The sequence below is a fragment of the Pagrus major genome, chromosome 19 (assembly GCF_040436345.1).
Source record: "Pagrus major chromosome 19, Pma_NU_1.0".
Classification (NCBI taxonomy): Eukaryota; Metazoa; Chordata; class Actinopteri; order Spariformes; family Sparidae; genus Pagrus; species Pagrus major.
In genome coordinates, this window is record NC_133233.1 from 24,142,917 (window position 1) to 24,166,750 (window position 23,834).

Sequence of the window (23,834 nt, forward strand, 5' to 3'; positions counted from 1 at the left end):
CGGTAGAGTCTGTACCCGACCCGAGGTTACGCGTTTGATCCACTTAGTTGCCGACTTGTTTCTGTTAACAGCGTGTGCCGTCTTGTGTCTGTCAGAGTGTCAGCGAGCGAACCTCCGGCTGCTTGTGTAGGTCTCTCTGGATAAGTGCACAAATTAAAAACTCATTACATTCTGCTGCTGTTTGGTTTTATCTGAAAAATACGCCGTTCTCTGCTGCAGTCTGCTGTCATCCTCTCTCTCTCTGTATCTCCATGATGTTTCCAGGCTTTCTATAGCTCCTTCCCCCCTACATCTCACATAGCACCGTGCTGTCAGTGCATCGTGATGCATGCCTAATGACGATGTGGTATTTTTAGCAAGGCAATTAACTTTATGTGTTGTGTAATTACACCGATTGGAAAATACGCAGACATACACACATGCAATTGCAAACACAGGCCCTTGGATAATACTCTGCATCCATAGGTTTCAACGTCTTCGCTGAGAATCAGAATTAATGGTCTATACCATCAGTGTTGCCGGAGCCCAAAGGCATTATGATTTCATCCTCGGGGAGAACGCATGCAGCCTTCACACGCACAAGACATTTTGTTTTGAGCTATTAAGGCAGCAGTGGAAGCAGTTATATCCAGTTCAGCATCCCATAAAGCCAGCACGGATGGAGGCGTTACTCACAGCCTTTCCCACTGACTTGTTCCCAGACAAAATGGCTATTTCTTTCCTTATTTTACCTTCAAACGTGGCTGTTTTTTCCAATATCTTTGCCATCATATCGATTCATTTCAACACACTGAAGGGTACAAGCTTTTCAGGGTTTTTTTTGCCCTGGACTTTGCCTCTCGGGCCACATTCAGGCTGGTGGGCATCGTTGGAGCCGTATGCAGCACATCACCCAGGGCTGAGAAAAGTACTTCCACTATATCTACATGTTTTTTCTGGCGAGAATGAATATTATTTTATCTGTATATTTACTTTTTATCACACTGTTGATATTCTCTGAAATACAACACTGGATAATGTAGCAGGGGACAGCAGTTCTTTTGTGTTACACTCCATAATATGGAGGCACCAATGTCCTCCCTATTCAATATGTGGGTGGCTGCTTTTTGAGTGATCTGAAAACTACTGAATGGCTTTCATTTTTCAACAACAGCCTGTTTCTAAATCTCAGGAATATTTTTAAAAAAAAACTGAGAAAATGGAAAGCTACTTTTGTGATGGTGTTGCTCTGAGAAAAGAAAAAAGAGAAACACCAGTAACCTCTCTGCTTTTTACCTGGTAAGTGGTGCTCGGGGATCGCAGCTTCAAATCTGAAGCATTTGAACTGGCGTCCCAACACTTTCAGCCTTTTTCCATGGTCAAGCAAACAAAATACAAACAAGTGCGTCAATGGGTTTTTTTTTTGAAATGTGAAAAAAGGGGGAGTGTAAGGACGTGAAATGGCTCTGAGCACTTTAAAGTATTGAAAAGTGTTGGCTGAACTTTGCAAGCGTTGACTCCGAGATAAAAAAAATGTCGTGTTTTACACCCTCGGAGTCGAATCAACGTGACCATTTCTCTTGCATGCTCAAACATGACAGTTACGATGGACAACAAAACCCCAGGATCTTGTTTTCTCTTCGAGTTTTGGACCTGGATCCATACTTTTTTTTCTCTCACTGTCGTGTTTTGGTCACGCCTCAAGCTTTCCTGTCAGTGAATTTTTGTCTGCAGCCTCCCAACATGTTATTTATTTAGCGTTAGCTGCCAGCTCTGAGTTCTCCCTGCTCGTTTTATACCTCATCTCTCTTCTGCCTGCTCTTCGCTTGTAATCACCCTGTCATTACCTCGGCACATAAGGTCTAGCTAATTAGTCCAATCATTATTATAATTACAGATCAGAGAGGCATGATCGGGAAGGTTAGGGAAGGTTTTCAGCCTGCGTCTGCACCTTTACCCAGGCTGAATAAGTGGCTAGAATTATTCCCCTTAAAGCCCAGGGACAGCAGAGAAGTGACATCATTTCTTGGTGAGGAGTCTGTCCTTGTTCTTCTTTTGCTGCTTTGTTTGGGATGAGTACGCTTGAACCTGCTGCAAGGTATGGATCCTTGCAGAGTGATACTCATTCAGCCTGAGAGAGGGAGCTCCAGAGGATTATTCATTTTTTTGGATAGTCTCCAATGTCGATATATTCCCACAGAGATGCTGCTCTGTATGGAAATGCTGTTTGACATTGACTCTTTAGTCGTTGTAAGAGTGCCATAGATCGTTCGGCGTGCCGGATAGAAGCAATTTCAGCTGCGGCAGTCTATGCGAGAGTGTGTACGTTGGCTCGTTCTACAGTGGTAGAACCGAGCGTTTACTGTCATTGATCAGTCCACTAAACTTTTATCTTACCTCGACTAGACGGTGGTAAATCAGAGCGCTCAGGCCATCCTGTCTGAAAGGTCACTTAGTGTTTGATGCTGTTTTCCTCCCACCACGGCGAGAAAGGTCGGCTGAATTTAAAGATAAAATCCTCACCTGGAAATGAGTCGTTCGTCTCGAGGCTTCGCTGAGCGGCCGTGTTGATTCTTGTATAGATAATGGAACAAAATCGCGTATAGATTTTTACCTCGTTGCAAATTGTTTTTGCTGCACAGCATGAAGCCCATCCAGCGAGAGTATTGCTTTAGTGTACCTACAGTCTGCATCTCTGAATGTGCACACACAGGATTGTAAATAAAAGCTGTGATGGAAGAATGCCCAGCTTTAGATCTTCAATGCCGAGCCATCTGCATAGAAGCCAATGAACAGTCATTGCTCAGCATTGCCTGAGGATTTCTGGCTCCTCCTTTATTGTGCATTACACACAGCGAGCTCACTTTACATCCCATTATCGCATGGAAGCGGCTTCTCTCTACAGAGCCATTATTTTTGAGGGTTTTGTCACCGTTTTCCGTACTGTAAATCCTCCTCCTACTGTATCGACCGCAACAATGAGCAGCGGGCTTCACGCCACTCTCTCAGGAAACCTCTGACATGAATTTCAGTTCTGCGGAAAAATATAAAGATTGTTCCAGAGAGATGCCTCAGCACTGAAGTAGAGAGAAAAAAAATCACATTGTAGACTCGCAGCTCATCAACCCACATCATTGTGGTTTATCAGCTGGTCTATGAAATGATCCCCGCTCAAGAGAAACAACTGAGTGGGCATATTCATTGTTTATGTTTATACATTGGTTCATTTTAGGGTTGGATGGGTTTGATTTTACGCCAACCAGCTGATACCTGCATTGTCAGGTGTAGGTGGAGGGAACTGTTGATACAAACCCAACACTTCCTGTATCCACTTTAAGTTGAAAGCCCTCTAGCAAGAACGTGTTGTTGACCTGCGAGGCTCCAATAAGCACAAAGGCTGAATTCTTATTTGATATTTTGATGTTAAACTTTAGAAGAAGAAAAGTTAAATTGATGGTGGTGCGTCGCAGTCGTCCTGATGGACTGTAGTGCTGCTACACTTTCATTCATGGGCACTCACTGTGTCTCATGCTCAACGCCTAATGCTAAAATTTGGTATCACCACTATTTGACTCAATATCAAACCGGTTTGAGCATTTTTACATCGGCCCAACCTTCGTTCATGTTGCAATAACCAGCCCCCATCACCGTTGTCACGTTGGAGCTCCTGCTGTTCCTTAGTTCTGAATTTGGATAGAAAGTTGACTCAATGCTGCTGAGTTTTAATGACATAAAGCTGATGGTTCTCTTGAAAAAATAAATGTTTTGAGTCATCTATCTGTATCTCTATAAACGTCGGCACAAAGACTGAAGGAAAGTGTTCAACTACAACTCCCACGACACTCTGGAAAATTCTCTGTTTGTCCTTTCAGGTTGGGTCACTTTATGAAAAGGCCTTTTGTTCCCAGTTGCCACAGTTCTGATTTTTACATCTAACTATCTCTTTGACTGGAGCGAGATGCTTGTGGTGTTTCTGTGTGGAGGAACCTTGAGAATATCATTAATAGAAAACTTTAAAATGGGAGCTTACGGTGGTGAAATGTCTTCTAGAAACCAGCTGCTGTTCCATATTCACAGCTGTATCATGTTTACCCTCTCCAGTCTGCGCCATAAGCTCACTGAATCCCTCTCACTGAGAGCGAATCAGTCATCTGCACTCCTTGGCTCGCAAACTGAATACACATAATACATACTCTTGTTGTCTCTGCCCAAGGTGTCCTGCCTCGTAGCTGTCACAGCTCTGCAATATGGCCATACAGCTTACTAACTGATTCCTGTCTTAATGAATGTGGGTAATGGGCAGTCTGGTAAATAGCTCCAATTGCTCTTATCTGCAGGCTAATGATGTCTTGGGCTCCTTTCAATTAAGGTGGGAACGAGGTCACTAAAGGGTTTGCTTCATAGCTCAGCCATTCAGCCTCATTAAAGCTTTAGCATGTATTCATCAGCGCCCCGGCCACAGGTCCCCGAAGCACATGCTCTGCCTCGCTCTTTTTTATCCTCTATAAACTAATTAAGAACTTGTTAATCCTCAACTAACAGTTTGGGCTTTGGATCCTTTCTGTGCGAGTCCCTCTCTGTTGTGGTTTTGGCACGCGTTTTATCTGTGCGCTAGCCAGACCAATCAAGGCCGAGGTGGAAAACTTTCAGGGATGCTTTGTCTTAGAAGTCACACATCGAGCCACGGGACTTTTTTTTCTCTCTCTGGGTGCTTTGTTTGCCAAAGTGTCTCAATTAAACTGCAAGATCTAAGAGAGGTGTACATACGCTGCAATTTAAGCATCTCTACAGTGGGCGTCTGTATGTTTTGGAGTGGATTTTTTTTTGATTTTAGATTAACAGTGCTTTATTTATGTTTGTGAAAAGATGCCAACCCTCTAACACTTTGCAGTTTTCCTCTTTACAGAGCGTCTCAGCCTCTTTTAGCACATTGTTTTGGTGATTGCTTTAATTAATCAACTGAACTCTGCCTGCCCAGCGAAGGCAGACAAATTAGCAACGAGCTAGTGAAGAAATGTGAACATCAAGCAGCCAACAATTGTTTGCTAACACCCACATTACATTTCTTTTATTGTGTAGCATAAAAACAAAACAAGGCTCCACAAGCTAGTTAGCTAGACTTGATCTTCTTAGAGGGTTTTAGATTTTGTCTTTGGTTGCATTATTTATTTATTTATTTTTGCTAACAATTGTTGGCTTCCACCTAAGTACACTTATTTTATTTTTCACAAACAAGGCTACACAAGCTAGTTTTCTCTGACGGCTATTTTGTGTCTCCCTGAGCTTTTATTGTATTCTCACTTTTAAATTCTTTTATTAATACTTTTTTTGTAGTTTATTTCAATCTCATCTCACATTTCCGGCACTACCTACTGTGTAAATACATCTCTCTTGGTGCTATAAGGACAACCAAACACGCTACAATTATTTAACTTGAGATGAAGCATAATACAGAACCTTTGTCAGTATATTTAGCTGTTGAATAGCTGTTAAATGAGTACATCTGGAGTTATCCATAGCTGTTGACTGGACTGTCTAGATTTATTACTGTAATATATTGTCAAAATGTTATGCTTATTTAATGTCTCCCTGAGCCCATCGCCACCTGCTGCATGTCAACATGTGTCAAATGTATTTCATCTGCACGTTATTTGATTTGGGCGTGAGCAAGGTGCCTAAAGCTGCTTTCCCCCTGTTGTTCCTACTTTATATCCCGGGGGGATCCTTTCTCTAGTGCTATATTCATTCTCTAAAATGTAGTTTCAACAATATTAAACAGCAATAAGTTTCTCAATTTGTCGATCAGACAGGAAAAAAAACAAATCGCCTCGAGGTTGCTCATAACCCCTCGTTTTCCCAACCCCGCAGCTTCTCTCTGTTGTTGCCAAGCTGTTGTCAAGCATGCAATCCACCGACGTGTCGTGGGCTCCATTTTTATCCGTCACATTCGTTTGCGGGTGATAGCCGCTGATGCTCGCCTCATTAAGAATTCTCCCCCCCGCCTCCTCCTGCGCTGCTGCTGCTGCTGCTGCTGCTGGCGCGTCTCCTTGAGAGCCGAGAGGCTGCGACTCTGCCTCACGTTCGTCCTTGACTGACACCCTCGTCGCTCCCTTTCATGAGTTTGCCATTTACTCTTCCTGTAATTCTTTTTCCCTTCCCCTCTTTAGTCACTTTAGATACCGCTCTTTTTCCCTCACGTCGCGCATATTGTTCTTTTTCAAATTTTCTTTCCCTTTGTCCTCTTTTTTCTCACTCTGATTCGCTCGCACAATAGTCTTTTTTACTGTTTCTGACCATGTCTTTTCTCCTCCTCTCTGTCTGTCTCTCTGCAGGAGCTGGTGGGCAGTAACCCTCCGCAGAGGAACTGGAAGGGAATAGCGATCGCCCTTCTTGTCATTCTGGTCATCTGCTCGCTGATCGTCACCTCCGTCATCCTGCTGACACCAGGTACACGGCGCAGGAGGAGGAGGAGGGGGGTCACAACACCACACATCGCTCTGTTTACACTGCCATTATTATGCACAGACATGCCCATTAGCTTTTGCAATCAATCTCAGCGCGAACAGTGCAAAGAATACGATGTAAGTCGGTATCTCCGTCCTTGCGTGTGGTCCACGCTCTCAAGCAATATTTCCAGCGTCGCCCCGCCGTAATGTCACAGTTAACTTCCACGTGGGCACCCTTTGCTGCTGTAACGGCCACATTTAGTGAAGGTCAGTAAACCTCGTTGAAGTCAGCTTGCGCAACATTGCTTTCTTCATAACGGCGAGTCTCCATCTGTCTCCTTCACTTAGTATGTCTTCTCCCTGCGCACACATTTCGCTCTGTACATTTTTCTTGGTTATTTTGAGGCGTCTGAGTTTGATTTCCGGAGTGACCTTCAGGTTCTCTGTTCGCAGATTTACATGAAAGTTTAATCAATAAGCCATCTGTTTGTATTCAGGCTCATAAAGCTCCTTGATATGATTTTTAATGCGCTGCCAGAGCCGAATCAGTCAATACAAGTGCCAATGTGTGTGCACTATAATGCAGTTACAAAGACAGTAATCACCGCGTCCGTGTTTATGATTTTCTGTCGCAGACAATTGCAGGTAACGTTGCCTAGGATGTTGGGAGGCACGGTCAGCAATTATGAAAGAAATTTAATGTTTCCTCGACATAATCCTTCAAGAGCAGAGCAGAAATATCCGCAGCGTGGACTGTAGCGCCGCGGCAGGTGTCAAAGCAGCAAGGCCTAAAATGCCCGGTCACCTCCTGGCTGTGACCTGTTCCTGTCCCGGGGCGTTTGTTATGGACTCAGATGAACCGAAGCTGCTTAATGTGCCACTTCCAAACAAGGCGGACCAGCGGGAGTCAGGCAGAAAGTGGAGGCCGGGCAGGTGGTGTCTCCAGCTTGTACCTCGCCATAATCCGTCCCCTCCCTGCGTAGACTCTGTGTGTTCAAGCAGAACGACTGTTCCGCTCCAAGTCTCGGCACAGGCCGGGCTCTTGCAGTTAACTGTGAGGCCTCCAGCAGACAGCCAGCAGACTGCCCGTCAAAGGGGCTGTTTGTTTGGTATTTTAGAGGCTTTGGGGATATTGCAATATGCTCTGGCCCCATCACATGCAGTGTTGAAAGTGGGTTTGGATTAATTAGATATCCCGACCAACTGAGAGGAGCTTCCGGATGATGCAGCGCCGTAAGTCATTCCTCAAGGACAGTGGTTTGTTAGTGCAAAGGCAGTTTATTTTACTTCTTCTTGGGGTGAATGTATCAAGATGGAACTGTTAATTGAATACATGGACAGAAAATGTTACCCTTAAAGCTCTCATGTAGATGTACAGCGCACAATAAACATATTCTAATGAAAAACATTGCAGACATTCAGCTTGAAAAGTTTAGATTAATCATACTCTCTTTTTAAACTTGACGTTGTGAGTTGTTGGAACTTACCTACCATTGCATTTTTAAGATTTACCCAAGCCAGGACATCCCTGGCACGTTTTTGTGTACTATTGGTCATGGGCCATTTTCCTGATTTGGGCTTTGGAGCTTTTAAGGGGCAAAAAATTAACATACATTATCAACCAAGTGAAGAAATATAGTCTGATAGCCCCCATAGTTTCATCTTAAGTTTTCAGAAGTAAAATAGTCGACTTTGCTACTTAGTTTAATGAGTAAACTATCGAGGAACAGCTTAATTGCTTCATAAATTGAATGAAACTCACCAAAACAGTCTTGGCTTGTGTTTCCTCAAACACCTCTGGTTTGGTCAAAATAAATCCTCAATTCACAGTAAGATGTAATAAAAAATTCAGATTCTCCATGCCGTTTTTTCCCACTGCCTTGTCTTCCCATCCCTGGTCAGAGTTGCTGTAAATCGCCTCCATCCCCAGTCTACGAACTGGTATCTGCTGTCGCTGGGTTGGTTGACTGAGCCCCATTGGCCATGTAGGTTAGGGTAATTGAGGCTAATTGAGCTACTTGCTAACTGCAGCTAGTCACTACAGCCAAAGATAGCTACAAGTCCAGTATAGTGAGCAGCATTTACAGTAGCAGTTATACCACCGCCTGTACTTTTGGAAAGAACAGATTTAATAATTAAAGGTACATATTGGATTGGATGAGTGTCCTCATCAACTGAATAAATGTCCCTAGTTATTGTACACTGTGTCCGTGCACATGGAGGGAGCAGCAATAAACTTTTCTTCCTGTCAACAATTCTCTGGTTTGCCTAAACCGGATATTCACATAAATAACCTCTGAAAGGGGTATTGTATTTGGCACAGTACTGATGATGATCTATTCTGTGCAGCAATGCAGCCTTTTCAGGGCTCCTGTCTGTGCAGAAATTGCTATATCTGCCTCTTAAGATGAATTCCTCCCTGCATGATTGTGAGGAAAATAGTGAGTGTGGTAAGATGTTTATACTTCCGTGACTGTAGCTTCTGTTAGCTCAGTTAGCTGTGCAGATAACCGGACTACCTTGGGAGCGTTGGTGTTTGCACCGCCAGCAGAGGAGCTTCGGACCGCTGGGAGAATGATGTTTTCAGGCCCGGGGCTAGCTGATTACCATGCTAATCTCTGTAATGCTATACATAGAACATCAGAATTTTTATTTCTTCACAGTCTTTTGCAAATTTTAGTTATATTTTCAGTGTTTTAAATGAAATTCGTACATCTTGCAGTCGTAAAGGTCTCACTTTTTAAGTAAAAAAAAACCAGCCATCCTGTTTTAGAGGAAATAACTTGATTTAAGGACACTTAAGATGTTGAAATGAGAACGAGTAAAGGCAGGTAATTACACCATAATCAAGACAAATTAAGCTTGATAGAAGAAAGCTTTTAAACAGCCACTGCTTTCAAGGAAATAAGACGTTAAGGGCTTAAAGACAAAAACAAGTTCATGGAAAGGGCAAACTGTTTGACATTTTGTAACACTGTTTAAGCGCTTCAGGGATTCCTATTAAAATGCTAAATCCAGCAATTATTCAGAACAACTTATTTTGCAGTAATTATACATCAAGGAGAAACATTTCGGGAATGAGGCACCTCACTCGGAGAAGCATACTGTGGCAGCTAATGTGAGGAGGTATGAGAGCATGTTGTTCCCACTCAGTTAGGAGGGTTTGTTGATGGATGCTCCCCTGCCAGACGAGCCAGCCAGTCTCTAACTGCTCCTGACAACCACTTTGTTCTCACACACACGTACGCACAAACACACAAACACACACACAGGGTTTCGTTCTCCGTCTTCCTTTTTCCTTCCTTCCGTGCTGTAACTGATAGCTCCGTATTACTAAGAGGTTGCTCTGTTCCTCACATCAATACAACTGGGTCAGATGTTCGCAATTGGCATCTGGGTATTCATCAGACTGAGTGATGTCAGGCTGACTGACAGAGTGACAGCTAACTGAAACTGTGGGAGGATCACACGCTACATTCATTTGGTGCAGCCGAGTGCGAGCAGTCACCGAGATGATTGCATAAACCGAACAATTTGGCTACTTCAGGGTGTTTTACATCGTTTAGTATGTTTACATAGCCTCAAGTTTAAAGGTAATTCACAAGGTTATTCGTTCCATTGGGGAATATTTCATTTCAAAGTGAAGTTCTTGGAAGACAGTACGATAAGATAGGATTACCTTTTCTTTTGTAGTCAACACTGCCGACTTACTGTACCCGGCTCACCCAGAGAACCTCGAATCATCCTTCAAATTGCCAGGTTCATTGTTCGATCAAACCTCCGTCTGCCCGTGCACTGTATTGAAAAGAGGTCGTGCCACATTAGCATATAAACTGCTCAAGCGGGCGGACCCTGCCGAGGCTGACAGTTCACTTTTTGTCGGGCTAATTCATAGTTTCTGCTCATGATCACAGCGCGCTCTGTGAGGGTGAGATAAAGACATACTTGACTGCAGAAAATGGATTTGCCTATTAGAGATTGTGCTAAATATAAAAATTGTAAGCCCAAGTGTAAACTCACTTCCTTTTTCCCAGCGACCACCTCTGCGCGCAATCCATAAATCTGGCTCTGATAGCTGATTATAAAATCAGTATTTATCCCCTCTAAACCTCGCCATCTGATGGAAGGCTGCAACTTATGTGCGCCGATGCATTTCCCCGCCGTCTATACACAGTCTGGTGACTCCCATAATCACACTCAAAACTCATTTGATGCACCAAGCAGATGCCTTCAAAGGTGTTTTTTGGTCCCTCATGACGAAATCAGGGAGGAACTGAGGATCAGTCGGTGTCCGTCCATCTGTTAGGCACAATATGCCCCACACAGCTCACACACAGCTGATGCTCACGCGTGGAGACAGATGCAGCTTATTGTTGAGTTCTTTGCAACTTAAAACTACTTTGATTGGTAAAAAGGAAATGCAGTATACTCAAAAAACTTCACTCATTCATGTGTCAGTGATAATTTCTCAGATACCACCAGTGTCATATTGACCTCACTGGCTAGATTCAAAGCTCGGTGACATGTCATCACCATTACTCATCGAAAATGGTGCATACTTACAGCTGTCTTGTCTCTTTAGAAGGAAAAACATGTATAATAACTTCCATTTTCAGCCCATCAGCCTGTGTATTTTGTTGGAGCCAAACCAAGACAGCAAAAAGGTGCTCTCAAACTGTGACTAGCTCCTAGCGTTGAAAAGATAAGACGACTAAGCCCACCGTGATGTCACTCATTGGCCTGTGGACTACTGTTTTGAAGCCTCGGGTTTCCCATCACAGCAGTCACCATCTTGCTTTGTTTGAGCCAGAAGTGACCATATTTGGATGAGAGGGTGGAGCTGGGGAGGATATCCTGATTGGACACGTCCAGAGCCCTTGAGTAGAGAGTCGCGACAACAGAAGTTCAAAGTGCTGAACGTCACATGATTCACGGAGACCTTAGATGGTTCCTGGGAGATTTCGGCGTACAATTTTTGGTATTTAGTAGTCAATAAATGCATAAATGCTCTTCTGCTGAAACTCAACTAATGGAGATGATGTGACTCTCACTACTCAAGGGCTCTCGACATGCCGAGGTAGCAACCTGTCAATCACAAGGTAGTCCTGTCCTAATACACACACTTTGTTATTGTCTGTTCTACTCTTAGTGGATCTTAATTTACAAAATAAACATCATGTCGTATTGAAGAAGACTTGAAACTAGTGATTGAGACCATAAACTCTTTTGGAAACCTTTTACTGAGGTAATAAATTAAGTAAGAAGTAGGGGCATTTTCTCATAAGCTTACATACAATCAGACTTCTTTTTGAAACCAGTGGATTTCCCCACCTGCTGGCCATTAGAAAGAATGCAGGTTGAAGGCACTTCCACATTGGCTTCACTTTTCAGACCCTAAAATCTCCCCAGATTCAGAGTCCTGGTCAGAGTTGCTGTAAATCGCCTCTGTACTGTATTTCCCTGGCCTCTGTTGGTCTTGGAGGACAGTTTGAGCTCCTCTGATTGGGTTGTCATGGGCAACGTGCTATGCTGTATGTTGTAGCATGTGGTTTGAAACTTCAGTGCATACACAGGAAGTTTGTGTCTGCCTCTTAGACTTTGTGAAACCTCACCGGAGAAAACATCCCCACACAAATTTGCATTAATCACACACAAAATGTTCCTACAGTTAGAAAAGCTTTTTTTTTTTTTTTTTTTACATATTTATACATTATATCTCTGAGTACAAAACTTTTTTTAAATATGCACAAAATATTTCTACAGCTACAAAACTCCTTTTTTTCCCCTCCACATTCCTAAACTTTTTTACATTCACACATTCAGATATGTTCAAGGATTTCTTTTTCACATGCACACAAAAGTTTATATACAACTGCAGGCTGTGGAGTTATTAGTGAACATCATTTCACAAGCCAGAAATGTCAATGACCCTTTTATGCTTCCATATATTTAATCCAATTTTGCTTCGGTTCTTTTCAACCCTGTTTATGCGTCTCTTTGTATAAATAACCTTATATAACTTTTACACGTTGTCGTAATTCCTTTTTATGCCTTATGTAAACACTTTGAATTGCATTTATGTAGAAGGTGCTCTTCAAATGAAGCTGAATGACTGTGCTTCTTCAGCTATTAAAAATTAACTTTCAAGACTCTTGAATAAACATTTCCTAGTTCTAGCTGACTATCTTTAGATGGTGAAGTTCAGACCGAACAAGCAAATTAAAGACATTTTATGCGCTGAATGATCATAAAGTTATATAAAAACACAATTATTGCAACTTAACTTGCTGTTCAAATGTGTTGAGTTAACAAATCAGACATCAGAATTGTCTGCAGCAGACTCACTTTGTGACTGCGTAAATTCTAGTTTTTCTTACTGTATGATCTCAGACTCTTATGATCACATCCAGTTTCAGAAATCTCACACTGATCCGGAGGCTCACGTTTTTTCTACAGTGGTGTTAACATGACAGAGGAAGACGTTTAGTGTCACTTTATGTTGCCAGCCTCTGTCTGAACCTCCCCTTCTCCCGTCCGTCTGCTCTTTAAAGCTGACTTCTCTGACGGCTGCGGCGCACGGATCAAAGCACGTGTCAGATTAAAATTAGCGAACGTGGTCACAGTTGTGCTGAGGAATCATTTGGAGGTTCTTCTTTGACGCTCAGTGGTGCTACGAAGGTTAGAAAAACTTCTCCCTTAATAACTCCGGTCCGTTTCTCCAGCTGTCCAATTACTGACGTGTGTTTGATCGGTCAATGTGAGTTCACCTGTCATGGTGTTTTGCAAATGTGAGTTTGATACGACACGTTGCATCGTGGTTATTTCTTGACCTCAGCATTATAAATCAGCCTGTAAAGCTTGTGGGATTGTTGCAGGCTCAGATTGATATCATTGTGGGTTTTTTTACCCATTAACTCTTTCACATTAATCCCCATCATTTTAGCTACATTAGCAGCATCACTGTAGGGAATGCTTTGGTGTCAAATGAAATCTCTGTTGGACGGATTGCAATGAAATGTGTGCAGACATTCATGTTACATTTACATTTAATTAAGTTTATAACCAAAAATAGACTTTGAAGGTCTGAAAAGTGAAGCCAGTGCTTGTGCCTTAAACTTACAGGCGGCGACTCCACTGGTTTCACAAAGAAATCAGATTCTATGTAAGCTTATGAGAAAATGACCCTACTTCTCACTTGATTTATTGCCACAGTGAACCGTTTCCTAATGAGTTCATGGCCTCAATCTCCAGCTCCAGGTCTGCTTCATTACAGCATGATGTTCATTTTGTAAATTATGGTCCCTTTTAGAGTAAAATAGACGATAAAGCAGGGTGTGTTCCCTTGTTCTATATCAGGATATATCCTACCCAGCTCCAGCTTCTCGGTCACAAAAGGTCACTTCTGGCTCTAACAAAACAAGATGGCGACCAACATAATGCCAAAATTCATGGCTTCAAAACAGTAGTCCGAACATCAATGGGCGCCGTATACTTAGTTTGAATAATAAGCTGCAAAAGTGAAAAAACTATGGTACAGTAGCATAAAGACTCCCCAAAATACTAGATACTTTCTCGCCCCCGAGAAAGCCTGAGTGCTGCTGCCCGTCAGCTTCAGCTGTACTCTGTCAGCATTGTAAGCAGGTTAGCAATGCTGATGTTAGCATTTTGCTCAAAGCACCGCTGAGCACAGGTGCAATCTCACAGAGCTGCCATAGATTCTTACCTTTAGAGCCTTTGTCCCTACATCATGTCAGTATGTTATCCAACCGACTTTGAGATACCGTATCTCACATATTTGGTTTATCTGTGTGTAAAACCTTTACTGCTATAACTGCATGATCATGGGCATTGTTGAGGAGGGGTTGTGCTGGTACTTACTACACTACTACACTTAGTTGCATCCTTTATAATGCAAGATCACAGTAGCTTACCAAAAGCTTTTACCTGTCTGAGAGCCTGTGGTAGAGTCTGGCGTAAATAATGTTCAACTCTGATATAAAATGCACACAATTATATTTTCATCACATGAAAAACACCAGTATGTTTTTTTGATGGTTCAGTTTCAAAGGTTTCACTGCTGTTAAACCAGCACAGTGGGTCATCAGACCTGATGGACCTTGAAACTCACCTAAAAGCATTTTCTTTATTCTGGGTTTCAATAGACGACTGTAGTCTCAGTGTCACATAATAGTCTGCACGCTGATGCTCCGGCTTTTCGACCCTGCACAGAAAATTCACAAAGAACGAGTCGTTCCTGGTGATTCTTCTGGCATGAAATCTGAATGCACTTTAGTCGAGTCATTGTTGATCTCTTGCTGGAGCCTTTTTGTTGCTGCATAACGTTTTTTTATAATTATTATTACGTAAATCTGAACTTATTTGCATTTCTTTTTTCTTCTTTTTGTTACGCTGGAGACAACTTTTCACTTGTCTCATCGGTTTTCTTATTTATCTTCTTTAACTTTTATAATTTCACCTTTTTGTGAAGTAATAGTAATAATAATAGTAATTGAATTGATACTGATTGTAGTAAAAGTTTTGCTGTAGCAGTTGGGATACAAATGATCCTTTATTTAAAAGAAAAGCAAACACATTTTGAAGGAGTATTGAAAGTATAAAAGCTCAGTCACCATAAACGCAAATTTACGTCATTTACACACACAGCAGACAAATTAGCTCCATTAAAAAATATGTAATTTTACCTGAATATACCTTTTTTTTGTATCCTGATTATGTAATCTTGTTACATTTATTCCGTTTCTCCCCAAGCCAGCCATTCAAAATATCTGTTTTTGACGACGCCATGAGCATCCCCTCCTCCTCCTGTAATCTAGACGTCATAAAGTACATTTTGTGGAAGTGTTGACATGAGAGGCTTGCAGAGAGTACAATGCCAGCACTCAATCCGTTGACTCACTCCTGCTTTACCTGCTGATCTTGTCTCCATTGTCTAAACTCTAAAATCCTTTCTGATGCTGTTACAGCCGATAAAAAAATGTCACCTCACATATGAAGCGGCAGCTGCAGCATGGACGCAGACGGCTTAGCAGAAGGATTAAACATCACACGTCGGAGAGACAGTCCCGTAGCCAAACTATCACAGCTTTGATCCTCGTAGAAACCCGATGTGTCCGTCAGCTGCCTCGTCGAAGGGTCCTCGTGCAGGAGAGATATATTTTTTTTTAAATCAAAACTTGCCAGGATGAATCTTGGCTGTGAATGCTGCGGCTGGATGAAAGGCACCTTTACTTGGATTGCACCTTTCAACAACAACAACATAAAAGACGCACGACAAAGCCTCACCTGACGTATTGCCGTTTACTTTTTTATCCTCCCGCCACGTATACGGAGGTGAAACGATTCGTATCATGTAGCGGGAGATGATGTGACGAGCATTGATGGATGAAATTGGGCTGAAGTGAAATCGCAGGAGGCATCTGCTGTGAATATGCACATCTGGTCAGATGATCAGAAGCGGCGCTGCTGTTAATCAAAGGCCTGAGGGAGTCAAAGCGATGCTCCGCTTTGTTATTTTCTCTCTCCTGTTTTTGTTCTCCTCTCCGTCTCAGCTGCGCTCTTTCTTCTTTTAAAGGTGAACAGTTGCAGCCCGCAGGAGAAAGTTGTTAAGATGCAGTTGGAGATCAAAATGTGTCAAGGGGATGTTGTGTATTCTCTCGGCTTTTGTTGTCAGAGGTAGCAAGACAATTATTCTTATCTTTGTTAGCTTTTTTTTTCGTTGTCTTCATAGCGCCTGGATTTATTTGTATTTCACCCTTTTCTCTCTTCAAATTGTTGAACGGAAGTTAAGACGTGTTTCTGACTCCTCCGTCTTTACTCATGGCTTACTTTGAAACAGTGAAATAGCTCACCCACTCTCAACAACAGAATAAGCTGGATGTCATTTTTCTTTCACATTTAAAGACTCTTCTTCCGTTGTCTGCTCAGTGTTGTACCCAAAAGTCATACTCGAGTACAAGTAAAGATATCATGTTAAAATATTACTTTGGATAAAGTGAAAGCAGCCACTCATACAAATAGTACTCGTATAGTAATAGCAGTAATGCAGTTATAATAGTAAAAGTCTTAAAGTATCCGATATTAAATGTACTTAAGTATCAAAAGTAAAAGTATGCAGATACTGTATACTACGGGACGATCAATTATCGGATAAGATATTAAGCTTTTTTCTGATTATTGGAATCTGTTTGTTTCAATAAGTTAATTTAAACATGCAGTCATTTGGCTCTGACGCAGCATGTAATCTGAAAAGTAACTAGTAACTAAAGTGAATTAATGAAATTAGTAAAAAGGACAATATTTGCCTCCAAACTGTGGTGGAGTGGAAGCGTAAAGTACCAGAAAATGGAAATACTCAAGTAACAAGTAACTCAAAATTGTACAGTACTTGAGTAAATGTACTTAGTTACATTCCATCACTGTATCTGCACCCCTACACATGCTTGAAGGTGCCCAACCTTTCTAATTACATTCATTGTAACTCCTCAAAATAGATTGTAGAGGGACATTGTTGTTGTCCTGCATTGTTTACATCCACGTCCACTTCCTGGCAGTCTGTCTCTTCTTCCTCACGGCCTTTGTTGGCACATTTTTGCTGTTCTTCTTAGCGTGTAATTGCTACCTGTAGATCAGTGGAAACCACTGACTTTGTCCCCGTAGCTAACTTTGCCATCGGGCATGTGCATTTCCGCCCTCGTGCACAAGAACCAACAAGAAAAAGGGAACCCAGGAATAAATAAATCCCGCCACAGAGGACCTTTATTCACTCTGAAAACAGCTACATCTGCACTTATTTCCAGCTGGATATCGATCCGTCTAACAAACAAGATATTTCTGATGATATCTCACAGCAACACTTGTGGTCTGATTTCTCATAAAGCTGCCAGATGAGCTTTTTTTTAGGAACCGGACTGAAATTGGAAAGACATAAACTCAGTAGTGAGGACTTGAAGAATCAGTCCGAACATGATACAACAAGCCTCGCTCTCATATAAAAGCATTATCCTCAAGTCATATCGTCGTGTTATGAGGTTTTATCAAGCTCATAAAGCATTTTTACTACCTCACTCCGAGGTGTTATGAAAAAGAAACACTTTCAAGTGTTTCTGTAAGTCACACTTTGCTGAGTTGTCTTTATGTTAACCTCGTTGTTGTTTCCTTCTCGCAGGTGAGGACGACCGCCTGGCGCTCAAGGGCAAGGTGACCGTTGGCAACCTCTTCAGAAGAGACTTCAAGGTTCACGACCCCAACGCCAAATGGATCAGCAGTGAGTAACACTTTTAGAAACTGCATAACTGCTCTGTAGTCTAATGGACACCAGAGATCCTGAGATGGATTTGAACAGATAGGAGCTTATATGCCCGTCCTAGAGCCTACAACAGCCAATGGGTGATTGTGCACACAGGTGACCCACTCTCTCTTCTTTCTCCTCTCTCCTGAATCCAGCAATATAAAGTTTTTATCAGTTTTTAAAGCCCTGAACTTCGTCGGCAAGGTTGAAAACTTTAAAAAATGTAAGTAGTTTATGGATTTTGCTCTTTGAAAAGGCGGTTTTTCCACCGAAGCACTTGTTTTTGACTATTTTATATGCATAAAGTTAGTGTGAATGAGGAAATAAAGAGCTATAAAGAGTTTGTGCCTCTGTTACTGTCTAGCAGGGGTATTTTGCCAGCTTCCTGAATATTTCCTTCTGTTCAGTGTTGATTTTCCTTGATTTTCCAGCTGACAGGGGCAGTTGCAGGTCATCTGCAGGCTTATTTTTGCATTAAAAACTTGGTGAGAAAAATAAATAAATTATTCAGTGTGTTCAAACTCCTATAGATTAATACCAGAAGCACTTACAGAGCATTTGACAGCTTGGGAGTAAAAAAAATCAGCTTATAACCTTTCAAAAGCGCCCCAAACCATGCCTGTACTCAACGACTGTTTTGAATTTACTTAAGTCTAGACTGGGAGTCTAGACGATTCAGGATCATTTAGCAGAAAGACAGTCTTCTTAACCAGCTGTTGACCCATCAGAATCAATAAACGCGGTGCTGAAAAGGGCGTAGACACCCTAACAGAGGGAAAAGATGGTTACATTGAAGATTAATTGTTCCTGAAATAGAGCTGACATCGGTGGTTTTTAGATGCAGAAGAGCAGATTTGCTGCAAAAAATGTCACAATGACACAAAACGACACCGCTTAACATCTTAAAACACCTGTTTCTGTAAGTGCTAACTGGTAATAATGCATATTAAAGGTATTGATGTGTGTTTTAGGAAAACAGCTTGTGTTATTTCAGTTGTTGTAATAAGAATATCGCAGCTCATGATATATTTCTGCGTTCTGCTTCGTAACAAATGACAAACAGTAGGTGTAAGTGTGTGTTTGTCCCCTCTCTGTGAATGTTTCTGTACATTGTGTATGTGTGTGTGTGTTAGTCTGCCCTTGCTGTCTGGCGTTCCCCCCAAGCGATTTATTCCATATGCTTCAATAGCTGCCCAATTATCTGTAACCACAACCCTCATTTTTCTGTGATCAATGACGGCGTGTGGATGCTGCGATTGTACCAATTCATCACCACCAAATTTCAGCGGCTTGTTTTTTTCTTTTTAATAGCGCCACTCTGACAGCATAAACACTGACAGCGCCGCAGGGAGCCAATAAGAGGAAAATTGTATACTTTATTTTGTGTCGAGGTAAAACAGAGACTTGATGCAGCCTCGCGTGTCTCGCCGCAGCCGCCGAGGAGGACGATCACAGCTCCGGGATGTGAGGAATCTGTACAGCTGAAGGATTAATGAGCTGTATTTTGTCTTCCTCTCGTGCCCGGCTGAAGCTGTCTCCTCCAATCACAGGATCTGAGTCGGCTCTTAGAGACGGGCGCAGCTGCTAAATCTCATCTCGCTGAAATCCAAAAAGCCTTCCCCTCTCTGATTGGCTGTAATTAGAAACGCTGGAAACCCATATTTATTATATTAGCGACAGGGAGCTCTGGCTGGATCTCACATGGTGAGCTGGGTAAACACGCTGTGTGTTTCAGCTACAGGTCCCCATGTGTGTTTAAGGATGCGACGACTCTCGTGTGGCTGATTTGTCGCCTGTTCCTCGCCGCGACCCACAAACGCTGTGAACGAATCGATCGCGCTCGAACGGGCCTCGCAAACTGTACACAGCTGGACGCAAACATCTGTTCTCCGGCGTTCTCGAACGGCGATTAGAGGAGCGTTGTAAGATCATAATGATCGGTGGAAATAAATCTATCCGTATAATAATCCACACATGCAGACGAAGCCGGCATGAAACAAGACGTGTCATTAGTAAACCGTCCGCTCTTCCATCTCCTCCTCTCCGTGCTGTTGGCAGCACCATCCCTGGTCTGGAGGTATTTTCAGCGTATCATTCATTATATAGCGCTGACAAGGAGGAGAGAGGGTGAGGAAAAAGAGGAAGAGGCATCCATCAGCTGATTATTTTGTCTTCCTTAAGTCTGTCATTTTTTTTTTTCTTACCAGACCCCGGTGCTCAAACCCACCTGCATGCCTTCAGCGCTGTCTATAGGATTTGCCGTAATGGCTTCCCCGGTAGGAGGCTGAAATTGAATTTTTATAAAACCTAATTTAGCCTCGGTTTTATGTTTTTCCCTTCCCCTGGCTGTCTCCACCTATCATTCAATTCCCCGGAGACAGACTGGATATAACCTCCAGAATCCCTAATGATCATACATTAGGCTATTTATACCAGAAAAAAATGGCCTCCTCACATCTTGTCCAACAGCATTAGCTCAAATATATTCTGCACTTAAGTATCATTAGGTGCTCTTAATCTGCTCCTCTCAGTGGTTGCAGAGATTGCGAAAACCCTGCCGGAGCAGCCGATGGATCATCATTTTAAAGGAGGAAATGCGATCCAGGAAGGCTGGTTTGAATAACAGGTCCATTAGTTTGAAGGCTTGTCAGGCGCCTGAACGCTGAACTCCGGAAAGTTATTGCGGAAGCAGTTTTTGTATCTTCCATCGCGGTGACCAACAGCAGGAATATCCTTTTCTCGTTACAAGAAATCTGCCAGGGACGAAATCTACGTCCGACCCTGCTGTCCGTCTGAACACGGCCTCATCCGCACTTATTTGGGAAATTATCCTTGTAAACTTCTTCTTCACCAATTCCAATCCCGACACCTCTCACTGAGGACATTGTAATCTGCATAGCTCAGTGGAAGTATTTCAGATTATTTTAGCGTAAGGCGACCGGAGGCCTGGGATTACTGTGGCTCTAAAAACAGAGGCAGCGGTGTCAGCGCTCACTGTTCAGACTGCAGGCAAATCAGATTTGTTTCTCAAACTGGATCTGAAAGAGAGATCGTCTGCAGTGTAATCTGTAAGTGATCGGATCAAGTTTCTGTTTCCATACACCAACCTATCTGTCGCTGTGGTAACGATGCTGGCGTCAGATATCGGTGACGTGGCTTTCCAACATGATAAAAGAAGATCTGACGGCATTAATGGTTATAATGGCACTGACAAAGAAACTGCTCTGGTATTTTTAGACCTGGGCCCTTTACTGATTTGTTTTTGTGTGTAAATGATTCATACTTACCTATTTTTTTAGTAATCAGTCCAAAAGATAGCTCCAGCTAGCAGCTGCGACACAGCTGTAATAGCTGCAGATTACAAAGATTACACTGCAGCTGAGTTGCGGCTGCCAGCCGAGATAAACTACTCGAGCACTTCCAAAATATTTGGTAAATTTGAATCCTTTACACGCCCAAATGTAATGTAGATAAAGGGCTTTAAAAGATACCAGAAGTACAGTGGTTTATAATCTAGCTTTTTTGCACACCGTCTGATTGCTTGTTTCTTGTAGCGATGTTGCTGCATATACAGATCTCAGTAATTAACTTGAGACAACAATGTTGGCATAACAAGTATAATTGGTCGCCAAAGGAAACAAAATTAACCCAAGCTGCAATCATCTGAAATCATCCTCTCATTCTGTGATACACCCAACACAAGCTGCATAAACTCCTTCACCCCGCATCAGTAATCTGATCACGCTCTGGAGCCGTCACTATACGTCCTCCCGGTTGGGTAATTGCACAGTTAGCAGACGCCGCAGATATCTCACATGTGCCCGTTTTTCACCTCTCCGTCTGAATCAACCAGACGCAGCATCAACATCACTCTCACACCACCAAGGTGAAGCGAAGCCCTGCGGGACACGACGCAGGCGCTTCCAGCAGCTGCTTGCCATTTTTAATGGCCACGTTCCTCTTGTTTGCAGCTCCAGGACGCCCCTGCGATGTTAGTTAAATACGGCGAAGGGGGAGCCATTTGTAAAAAAAAAAAAAAAAGCGCTCGACCCCGATTGGGAATAACTAGAAGTGTTATCGCTGTGACTTTGAGGGGCGACTTGTGACTGCGGTTTAGATAAGAGTGAAGCATGGTGATGTTTGCTTTGTGGACGCGCGTCGGAGAATTACCTCGTTCCTGAATGATGCACGACCTCTCATCTCTAATGTTTATGTAAAGCAATCACTTTGCAGAAGATTAGCCAGTTGTCTCGCTCCCTTATTGACTTTTCATAGCTCTGCTCCCATGACACGACATGAGTAATGATGTGAATGTCATTTGTTAATGGAGTTCTGCGAACGGCTCTTTTTCTTACACAATGAGACATATCAAATTGGCCCAAACACCAGTGTTCATTCAGCGTCACAGACAATCAGCCTTTGTGATATTCTAACATTATGTGAAGCAGCAGGTGCAAATATCCCCTTCTGAGATCGGCCCACTTTTACAGTAAACACGGCCGTTGCTTAATTGGAGAGGACGTCTTGGCGACAAACTCAAAATCCCGCCGTCTTCGTCCTCCTTTTCAACCTCCGGAAAGCGACGCGACAAAGAGTCTTCTGACAGAAACAAGCTGTCACAGTACGCTGATGTTGTTGAGGGGCACCTGATGCAGAGCTGGAGAGGAGAACGAAGCAGAGATTCTGAAATTATACGTTTGCTTCAGAGCGTCTCATGACAAATTCAGCAGTCTCTTAGCTCCTTAGCTGCTAACGTCAAGGCAACATCTGAGGAGCTGGATGTCGTCTTTGATCCGAGTTTTTGAGAAACAAAAAGTGAAAAACAGCTATTTCAGGCATGTTGTGTCCAATTTAGGAATTTTGCCCAAATTAGACTCACAGTGACACAGAGGCTTTAATGATTCTCGCTTTGATGACCGTTGCTTCCTTTCATGAAATAAATTCAACACAAAGATTATTGATCAGAGCTTCAACAAGAATGAATCACACTCGATTTCAGTTTTTTTAAAATTTAATACAAGAATTTACTGATGAAAGGTAAAGCTGACGTCAGATCTTTATCTTCAGATCGGATCTCAGAGTCGATGGGGGTCGAGAAACATCCAGTCTGCAAGTGTTTGACTGGTAATGTGAGCGCTAATGTTTAAATCACAGCTTAAAGCCCAAACCTGCACGCTTTGAACGTAGCATTGAACTTTATTTCCAATCTTTAGACTGCATTGTATCTCAGCAGAGTTCTGTTGGGCTTCTTTTATAAAATGAAAACAAAAGGGTTGCTTGTTTTATGTATGAGGCTTTGCGTGATCTCACCCCACCTCTTTGAAAATGAATGAATCTAGCAGAAAGGCTGCCTTGATATCAGCACCAGGGCCGCCATCAGAGGGGACCACCTTCGGAGATAATGTGTCGTCAGTAAAGGGAAGTCAATACTTCAGTGACCCACCAGTTGCTAGAAGGGAGAGTCAGATATAATGACACCAATCACTGATCGTGAACAACATGACTTGATTCTTTCCCTGACTAGCCACAGGACTTTGGCTCCTAATAGCTTAAAAGCAATAAACTATTCTTATTTTATGCTTCTAGATTAGCTAAAACCGTCAAATTAGACGGGCTGTTTTCACCCAAACAAAGGGGGGGGACATGACGCGATGGCCAAGTCCCCACATGGGCTGCTCTCATCTACATTTGTATCTGTACACTGTTACATTTTTGCCTTGGGACTACTAAAATACCATGTTTATGTTCCCTTGTTATGGGACTAGTCTGTCTGTGTAAGGAAGTGACTTTCTGTGGACAAACAGGCCTACAGTTATCTTAGTGGTGGGCACTTGATGTCAGACAGAAGTAGACATAATAATATAAGTCATGTTGCAGCAGGCTTGTAGTCAGCTCATCAGCTAACTCGCTAAAGGATCAGTCCGTTCTCTTCCTTTGCCTTTTTCTGTGTTTACACCTAACTATAGTGCACTTTTTAATGCTTCATATTATATGCGTATTATTTTCCCACAGGTAGACTTTTTCTTTTTCTACGTGCCTTTCTTCTCCATCTAACATATATTTGCTTTTATCACTATTATAGCAGCAGCAGCGGTCGTATT

General features: G+C 42.5%; 1 protein-coding gene across 1 annotated transcript in view; it reads left to right on the forward strand.

Annotated features, from left to right (window-relative positions):
- LOC141014223 (A-type potassium channel modulatory protein DPP6-like) overlaps positions 1-23,834 on the forward strand; it is a 224,719-nt gene that overhangs the window by 162,666 nt on the left and 38,219 nt on the right. The window contains exons 3-4 of the mRNA XM_073487921.1: positions 6,312-6,426; positions 17,611-17,709. Of these exons, the coding sequence (XP_073344022.1) occupies positions 6,312-6,426; positions 17,611-17,709 (214 nt within the window). The remainder of the gene's footprint in view (positions 1-6,311; positions 6,427-17,610; positions 17,710-23,834) is intronic.